The sequence below is a fragment of the Pogoniulus pusillus genome, chromosome Z, assembly GCF_015220805.1.
Source record: "Pogoniulus pusillus isolate bPogPus1 chromosome Z, bPogPus1.pri, whole genome shotgun sequence".
Taxonomy (NCBI): domain Eukaryota; kingdom Metazoa; phylum Chordata; class Aves; order Piciformes; family Lybiidae; genus Pogoniulus; species Pogoniulus pusillus.
The window spans coordinates 113,381,588-113,391,308 of record NC_087309.1 but is presented as its reverse complement, the minus strand read 5'-3'; the positions used below and the strand labels follow the sequence as shown (position 1 = coordinate 113,391,308).

The 9,721-nt window shown below is 39.8% G+C and overlaps 1 protein-coding gene across 5 annotated transcripts in view; it reads right to left on the bottom strand.

Moving 5' to 3' along the window:
* Positions 1 to 768: 768 nt before the first annotated feature.
* PAM (peptidylglycine alpha-amidating monooxygenase) overlaps positions 769 to 9,721 on the bottom strand; it is a 187,768-nt gene continuing 178,815 nt past the window's right edge. For 4 of the 5 annotated variants that reach the window (XM_064140674.1, XM_064140670.1, XM_064140671.1 and 1 more), the window contains 6 exons: positions 8,873 to 8,991; positions 7,805 to 7,904; positions 6,100 to 6,153; positions 3,635 to 3,838; positions 2,128 to 2,184; positions 769 to 1,595 (listed from right to left, as the gene is read on the bottom strand). In XM_064140674.1, the coding sequence (XP_063996744.1) occupies positions 1,408 to 1,595; positions 2,128 to 2,184; positions 3,635 to 3,838; positions 6,100 to 6,153; positions 7,805 to 7,904; positions 8,873 to 8,991 (722 nt within the window). In that variant the 3' untranslated portion in view covers positions 769 to 1,407. The remainder of the gene's footprint in view (positions 1,596 to 2,127; positions 2,185 to 3,634; positions 3,839 to 6,099; positions 6,154 to 7,804; positions 7,905 to 8,872; positions 8,992 to 9,721) is intronic. The other variant, XM_064140673.1, reaches the window with a different exon arrangement.

Sequence of the window (9,721 nt, the reverse complement as noted above, 5' to 3'; positions counted from 1 at the left end):
TCACACAATAGTTCACACTTCAGATGACCTTTCAGGATAATTACCTAGCAGATCTTCTGCAAATCTTCTGTTCAATGACTAAGTGCATTATAGGGTTGAGAACTCCCATTGTATGAATGAAAAACCATGGAGAAACAAAAAAGCTGGCACTGCAAATCAGGTTGTATTAGGTGGCTACCCTGACTAATTTGCATGTTTAATTTAATTTGAGACACAGATTTCCCCTTAATTGTGACCATGTTTTATTAAATACCCTGCAGGTCTATTGTACAAGTAAAAATCCTCTTTAAATCATAGAATCATAGAATCAACCAGGTTGGAAGAGACCTCCAAGATCATCCACTCCAACCTATCACCCAGCCCTGTCCAGTCAACTAGACCATGGCACTAAGTGCCTCATCCAGTCTTTTCTTGAACACCTCCAGGGACAGCAACCCCACCACCTCCCTGGGCAGCCCATTCCACTGGCAAATCATTCTCTCTGGACATGTTGCAGTATCTCAACATCTCTTTTGAATCGAGGGGCCCAGAATTTGGCACAGTACTCAAGGTGTGGCCTGGCCAGTGTTGAGTACAGGGGAAGGATGTTTAAGCTTGGGTTCATACATGTATGCAAATTATCACTGATGGAAAAAAAACCCTCTTCCATATTAAATGGGCCTGTGCTGGTAGAAGACATTAACTGTTTTCAGTGGCCTGTGTAACATTTACAAAGTAGTACACATAATCTCAAAAGTATGCAATAATTCCAAAGTCCACTCCGACAGCTAATGCTCTGTGAATACTTTATTACACAAATGACATTCAGCTTCTGAAAATAGTTTCTAACAGTGATACCATCTAAAAATAAGACATTCCAGAAACACATCAATTTAAAGAGAAGAAAAAAAACACCCCATTAAATACTTTTTTCTTTCCTTCAATGCAATATAATGCTAGTGATTTTAAAAAAATAGAAGAAGATTTAGCAGCTTCATTTTTCATGTGGCACTATAATTTCTCTGTACTGCAACAGGTTAAGGACATTGAAGAGGAAAGGCACAAAACAGAAACTGGCAACTGACTGGTTAAGGGAAGAAAAATATTCTGATGAAGCAGATAGTAAGACTTATTTACAAGATCCCCAAGTTGAGATGAGAAAGGTACTACTGCTTTAAATCAGTGCTGCAATCAGAAGACTGCTTGCTTTATGTTCACTAAAAACAGCGGCACTGATATGGAACTTCCATGCACTTCTCTACTTAAAAAATGGAACTAAAGCCGAATGAAACTCAAAGGAACCAGTGTACAGCCCCACACAGACTAGTACAGTGTACAATTAAATACACAAAACCTGAAACATGCTTAGAGGAAAAGGAATCTGACATTCTAGGTGGAGGTTTAGAATGGAGAACTCAAAGTCTGGTTTCAGGATGATGAAGGTGCCGTTGGGGGTGCAGGTGCCGAGCACTCTTCCTCTGATTCTGTGCCGTCGTCATCATCATCTTTTTCTTGATCACTTCCTTCAGAAGTGCTCAGTCGGTCAAACTCTTTTCGTCTGTAGCTTTTGTGACTTGCAAAGAAGGTCCCAAGGTTAAGGCCACCACCACCTTTCCCTGTGGAAAGGAAAGACTTGTCATAAGGTTTGCTGTACTGGACAGTGGTGAGGAATAAAAATCTATCTACACATTCAACAGTATAGAGGAGATATTTTAATTGCCCTTCCATGAACTGTTTCTGAAGATCAGTGTACGAGCCACAAAAGCTAAATAGAGAGATTACAAAAGATGAAGGAAGTTAGTCATTGAAGCAGATTTTTTTCCCACCATCTATTGTTTCATCAAGTCTGTATGCAGACAATTTGTGTTCCCACCAGTTTGCCCCCCTTAGTTTGGAAAAGCTTTCTTTCATTCGCCAGATTCACAGATAACTCATTGTAACAGCTGCTGCACTCCCACTGGTGGTGACACATCCTCTTCAGCCAGCACGTAATGATAGAGGGAAGGTGTTATAAAAGACATTTCTGCAGAACACCTGAATTTTGCCCCACAACCAGTCTAATCTATTATTCAATTAGAATTGAACACAGAAAAACACCAAACTTCCAGTTCCTGTGTTCTTAAAAACTCTTCAGTGACTTAGACTTACCTCTAAGTCTGCCTAAAATTCTGCCTGAACTTGAATCAAGTTTGTGCTCCCCATCAGCTGAAAAATAAGGTAGAGTTAAAAAAAATAAACTAAAGAAATCATATTCTGTGATATTTATCTGTATTTTCTGATACAAAGCACAGACATTCAACAAAGTGATCAGCAGCTCTAAGAAGCAAACCTGGTACTTCTCAGCTTCTTGATTAAGGTGAAACTACAATTCTTAACAAAATTACCATACCATGAATGATCATTTTATGTCATTTTGGCCACTAAGAAGATCTGCATGTTAAGTTATTTCTGAGAATTTTATTTCCTTAGCTCTTCACTCATGTTGCCATGAGGAGTTTGCAGGAAGAGCCCTGTCATTTATAACAAGCACAACTACATAGGAGCGCAGTGCAAAAGACAGCTTGACATTTCAAATGGCATAGTTTCCTCCAGAGAAGACTGGCTGTCTGGGAGACAATGGTCTGTGAATTTCCTCATGTATTTCAGAGGAACTTTTTCTCCTCCCCTCAGAAACTGTATCCTCTGACATATTAAGTCTCACCACTCTTCATCTGAAGAAAAATTAGAAGCCACAGTAAAACTGTCTTTTCCTTATATACTACTCAGTTTCTACAAATCTGTGCAAGTGTACTGTTACCAATGTCACTTTATCATGCTCTCTGGCACAGTGAATTCAAGCACTGCTTGAATCCAAAAGGAATGCAAAGATGCTATTATAGATCATATCCATTAACAGCAGTACTGCTGTAGTCTAGAGTGTTAGCACACTTGCTGTGCTAAACACGCTTGAACACAAAGAGTCAGGAAGCTGCACACTCAAATCTTCAGATAGAACTCATCCAATTCAGATGCACAGCAATATTAGATTGTCTGCATTATGCACTTCATCATAGTACTGTCCCAGCTAGTGGCAGAGCTGTCACTTGTCTATTCCACTTGCATTTTGTTGCTAAAACTATACAATACAAAATAACAGCTGCAATGATCAAACTCCTGCAATAGTCTTACCAGGTTCTCAAAACCAGTATTATATAATATGAATTAAGAACAGGTGTTATAGAAACGAGTCTGACTCAGAAAATGAACAAGGTAAATGTTATCTGTCTGCATTTTGCTTACGCCTTTATAATTCAGGGTTGTTTGTTCTCAACAATTTAAAGATCCCAAACCAAACATCAGACTATGCTCAAAGTATTAAAAGGTATGTACCCTAGATGATAACATGAATATATTCCAATTGTTTCTGAGATAACAACTTTCAGCTTTATGCCAGCTGAAGACAGAAGTTGGTGTCTTGAAATGTAGTATTAAAGCCACATGGGGATGCAGTTGCCATGTGCAGACTGATTCTCAGTTTGCATGCGGCATCACAGTAACTGTTCAGAAGGGTAAAGGGACAGTAAATCTCTCTCTTCATACATTCATCTCTCAGGTGCCTCGGCAGTGTTCTGAATTGGAATAATAAAAAGCCTGTTCTCTAGAGTTACATGGTTACCTCCATAGACAGTTGTCTTCCTCCACCGAATAAGTACTAAAATTGCCAGCAAGGCAACAACAGGAATAATTAGAAGAGTTGTAATAAGAACAAAGGAAACTCCAGTGCTGGCCTGTTGGACCAAATGTTGTTTCTCCTGCTTCGTTAGAGGGTCTGTTGATACTGGGTTGGTTTTCAATCTGGCTTCTACAACCGTTTCTGATTCTTTAAAGAGAAGACAATTTTAGTATGTAATCCGTATGAGTCAAGAAACACACAACAAGGCGCTAAAGGAACAAACAAGCTAGAATAACTGAAGCGTTAAGCAAGAAGGAACCAAAAGACAAATGATTATGGAGACATCTTGAGCTCTTGCTGATATTTTCTAAAATGTAAGGCTTAGAGAGTCTGAGTGTTATCACTCAGTAGCAAAGATGCTCTCCCCTATTCTCCAGTGGGAAAAGAAGAGGTTTGCCCTAACAAGCATCACTTAAAATACAGGAACTTCCCCACAAGATCTATTTGTACAAATAGGCATGTGATGTAATATCAATTAAATATCTTTTGATAGTAACACTTCTACAAGACATACAGAATCCAGTACATGCTGTATAATCATAACAAAAAGTAAAACATATACAGTTCTTTTCAATAAACTTGTGACAATGAGTTACATTCAGAACTGCTACATCCCATGAAAGAGTTTTAGCTCTGTAAACCTGGAGACCTTTTGAAAACTGCATCCAGTGAGTCCTGACTAATTTATTACCTCTCATCATGTACAATGGGAAAAACCATTTCAGTGAAACCCTCTATGCTGTTCTGTGTGTCTATAAGGATAAGATGCTGTATGATAACTTCTAATGAGTAAAACTGTCTAGCTATCTATTCTGAAGTCTGACTTCACATCTTAAGAAGCAGCTGTCAGAAATACACTGAATCAATCCTGTTTGGATTCTGTACCAAACCTAAAATGATGTTCTGCTCTGGAAGAATAGTACACACTTCAGCTTACATGTGTCATTGCTATCACTGATACATGATGGCACTGATAACACTGATAGCAGCACTGATACACTGATAACCATGATAGCAATGTTATCATGCTGTCTGTTCAAGCAGTAGTTAAAGCCAAGAGCCTTTTTCCTCAGCCATCTTGCCCGCCTTTGGGTAAAGCTATGGTTCTTCATGTATTTTGCTCCAGACCAGTGTAAGCAATAGTAACAGTCTGTCACCAGGAGACTCCAAAAGTGTAGGTCACTCCTGTCCATTTATCAAGCAGAGTATCGCACAAAGTCCTTTTGCTATCTGTTTTCTTCAAGTACAGTTGAAAGGTGTCAATTTCAGTCTCTGTACCATCAGCAGTTCTAGAGATTGCTACTTAAAAACCATCGCTTGCCCCAGTAATACTATTGCACTTGCTCCTGCAACACTAGAAGAATTAATGCATAATTACATGCCTAGATTTGCTGTGCATGTTCTGGTGTCAACCCTTCCCTTTTCAGGAGTGCTGATGTACCCTCAGAGAGAAAATAAAAGGGCAGCAGTGTTGGCAATAAGGATTTCATTGTTTTATAATGTCAGCCTCCTCTGTTGAACTTTATTCTATATGCCCACCATTGCAAGTAGGGATCGTTTGATATTTTGCTCTATCCGTGGCTAAAGTGAACCACACAAGCTCTGCATTCAACCAAAGAAAAACAGTTAGGAACATCTGAACGTGTCACAAAGGCCTTTCCATAGCCTGCTACTATTTTACCAGAATGGAAACAAACTTCTGCTTTTCATCACAAAAGACCTATGTAGCAGTACACGAATGGTTAAAATCACTTTCTGGACTGCTATTTTAGCCCTTTCAGTCTCCCCCACATGTGTTTTATCTCCTTGTATTAATAACAGTTTCTACCTGATTTTTATTTTTTGTTCATGTAGATAAATTAAAAGAAGAAACAAAGGCAAGCAATAAATCTAAGGGAAATGAATGTAAATAGAAAGCACGTTATTGTCTGCCATATGGTGTGACTGGCAAGGGTGTGTGCTGAAAGACTACGCAGAAAGACACATCAACTGTCATTACAAATAACCTTATTTTGGTGATTGAGATTTGTGGAGCAGAGAGAAGTGTGCTGGGGAGTGACTACCACAGCTATATGTCAAAGCTATTTCTGCATCTCAGAGAGCTGACACAGATACCAATCTGGACAATACCAGATGGTGGCACAGACTTAATCCACTGGTTAAATTATTACTTTAGTGTCTTTAAAGCACTTGTCATCACTGAAAATTAAATGTTTACATTGGCTGTAAAACAGCATCTACTACATCACAAGTTGCTTTCCAGGGCTTCCTGTGCCAGTTCGTTTGATGCGATGGTAGAAAAACAAAGTGGTGAAACTTGTTAGCGTTTTTCCCTCCAAACTGGCTGAAAGAGCCCTAATCTAGGACAAAATAGTGGTTCCTTCATTTCTATTAAGAGTCAGACTGACCTTTTATTTCCTGCACCTCAATACCAGCCTTTTTAACTGACCGATGCTCCATTTCTGTAAAACAAAATTGTTCTTCAGGACAACTAACATTTCACAAAGACACTCAGTGACATTTTTCTGCTGGCTTTCTCAGATGTACAGTACAAACCTACAGTAATCCCATCAGCATCTGAACGTCACAAGAAGAGTCAATGCAAACCATTCCATAGCTCTCATGAGGCCATAGGGGGGAAAAAAATAAAAGAGCTTGAATAATAAACTCATTCCACAGAGAGAGGGGAAACCTTATTGCTTTCTATAACTACCTGAAAGGAGGTTGTTGCCAGGTAGGGTTGGTCTCTTCTCCCAGGCAATCAGGGACAAAACAAGAGGACACAGTCTCAAGCTGCGCCAGGGCAGATTTAGGCTGGATGGCAGGAAGAAGTTCTTCACAGAAAGAGTGACTGGCATTGGAATGGGCTGCCCAGGGAGGTGGTGGTGTCACCACCCCTGGAGGTGTTTAAAAGGAGGCTGGATGAGGCACTTAGTGCCAGGGTTTGGTAAGCAGAAGGTGTTGAGTGATAGGCTGGACTTGATGATGTCAAAGGTCTTTTCCAACCCGGTTAACTCTGTGATTCTGTGATTTTTATGGGCTATATTAAGATTCAGGGCATCCCTCAAAAATAAAACTGTTCATTGTAATCAAAATCATGATGGATTAAAGGCTGGCAGAATCAAGGCTCCTTAACTTAGTTTTATGGCAGCAAAAGCTAAAGACCAAATAGAACAGAAGGACTTTTCCTGATGAAAAATACTAATTTTGGTCTCTTATCTGAACAAAATCTAGAAGTGCTCTTGTTCAGGTTACTATGTAAGGAAAAAGCTATATACAGTCAATTGCCATTTATCTGGTCCAGTTTCCTGTTGTGAAGAGCAGCTGAGATGAGTCATCTCAAAGGAAAACCCATGAATTCTTAAGAAATACTGTGCAAGCAGCTTCACCAGAAGTTCATTCATAACAGCAGAGTCTTACTGGTCAACTAACACCCTGAAGCCTGAGGTTTGATCTCTCTCTCATACACTTCTTTAACCCACTACAATGTAACAATGGGTTATGTTTTTATTTCTGTGAAATATCTAATCTCCCTCCTATGAATTGAGGCCTGAAGTTCCTCTTCCTTAAGTCAGTCTACTTGCCTTGGGGGTTACTAGATTGGAACTGAAGAGTGTTTCCACTTTGTGGAAACAGGACTTCAAACTATGCTAGGTTAATCTTCTGCTGATTAATACTGCCAGTGAAAGCATTATGCATTTTAAGTTGACCTGTGCTTTTACTTCAGCCCTCAGAGTTTCCTATATGATAACCTCCAGAGAAGCAGTTGATAAATTAAAATCACTAAATCCCTGAAGAATCATGGTTTTGCTCAAGCAGGTACTGACATGAAAAGGGATAGATCTATCATTAGGCAAATGCATTTTGATTCCTCCTCTGTACGAACAAACTTGTGCTCAAGGACCCTTCTTTGACAGAGCATGCAGCAGTGCTGAAGAATGGTCATGTAATGAAAACTGAGCAGTAGCACTCAACTTCTGCAGGCAGAGCTTGTAATGTACTTGAGTCACTGTTATTAAGCTACTGGGTTTTTGGGCAGTGGTACCAGGCACGTGCTACTGATCTGACAATACAACATGCGAAGCTGCGACATTAAGAACAAAAAGAACATACTTTCTGTGGGTGCAAACTTCCACACTGCTCTGGCATGAACATCTCCAACAAACACTGTTTTGTCTTCTGAAGCAACAACATCATGTGGCATCTCAAAACTCTGTGAAGGTAAGCAGTCATAGATTACTCTTAAGTGTCTACACATTGATGAAGTCTTCTCAAACTTTGAACTTGAGATGGGTCATATTCAGTCCTCAGACTGGAAAACACAGCAAGTGCTGGTGTGAGTTTCAGGTCCACATATTTAGTTACTGCCAGCAACTATGCAACAGAGCTATTTCCCATACTCAGATTAAAATAAATCTAATATAATTGGTGAGAGCCTGGAATGGGCTGCCCAGGGAGGTTGGTTTAAGGTCAGGCTGGGTGAGGCTCTGTCCAGCCTGATCTAAGGTGGGGTGCCCCTGCCCATGGCAGGGTGGTTGGAACTAGATGATCCTTGTGGTCCCTTCCAACCCTAATTCTATGATTCTATAAATAAAAACTGGACTGCCAAAATTACACAGAACATGTGTTACCCAGAAATGGGAATCCTGAGATTCATTCCTTAGTCTACGAAAATCAATGGAAACTTCTAAAAGAACACACAAAACATAATTTTATTGTTCAGTATTGCAGGGAAAAAACCCATTTAGCCTGAACTTCCACACTGGTATTCTGTAAGGAAGGGTTATACCATACAGTCAAATATTTTTTTCTGTTACTCTATTTTTTTACAAGATAGTAGCATCTAAATATATGAACATTCTGAGTTGCTCATCCTCCTCTTAAATTACCTTTTTAGTACTGTCTGACAGCAATAAAGCAGGCTTATCCTGACTGAAGATACCACCAGCAGGAATCATCTTGAGGGGAGTGTAATTTTGAATGTGTACCACGCTTAGCAACTAAGACCTGAAATTCTACTGCCTTTATTAAGTTAATATTATAAAGAATTCCTTTGAAACAACTTACATTATAAAACATCTTATTTCCTGTAATAGTCTTAGGAAAACTGGAGAGCTAGGATGTTATCAGCATTCTCATATGTATAATTATATGCAGCAGGCACTCTGTGCAATACTCTACCTTTCTAACTGGAGTGAAAGTATCAATTATTTCTCCAGTAGAGAAGTTCATTACAAATCCTTGCACTGGTTCTGCCTCTCCAGGATAAGGCATACCATTAATGGCAACGAGGAGACCACCTGCAACAACATGACATTTGCTTTAAGAAAGCCACACATAGCTAACTGCAGTGAACATGAATTGGTAACAGCATCGATGCAAAGAGGCTGGCTGAGAGATGGACAAAAAGGTAACTCAATAGGACACTAAACGAGAGTGGAGCCTGGAGAAGACTTCGAGGAGACCTTGTAAGCAGCCTTGCAATATCTGAAGGATTGCTAGAGGAAGGCTGGGGAGGGCTATTGACAAGGTCTTGTAATGACAGGACAAAGAGTAGTGGGTTTAAACTGGCAAAGGAGAGATTTAAACTGGATGCTAGGAGGAAGTTCTTTACAGTGAGGGTGGTGAGACACTAGAAGAGGTTACCCAGGGAGGCTGTGGCTGCTCTCTCCCTGAAGGTGTACAAGGTTAGGTTGGATGTGGCCTTGAGCAACCTGTTCTAGTGGGAGGTGTCCCTGCCTGCGGCAGGGAGTTGGAACTGGATGATCTTTGAGATTCCTTCCAACCTAAACCACTGCTGACAGTTAAGCAACATACAATAGGCGATTGTTTGGCATTGAAGAGATGCAGTTTGTACAAATGAGAAGAGCAAACAAGGTCAGCATTTTACAAATTAAGTTAAATGTAGAAAGAAGGTGAAGGGTTTCAGCAAAATAATCTAGAGAATGCTTTGCTAAAGATGCTTGATCTGATAACAGGGAGTTATTTAAGTGCTTTAAATACAGAAAGTCAGTTAGGGAATCAGCAGAA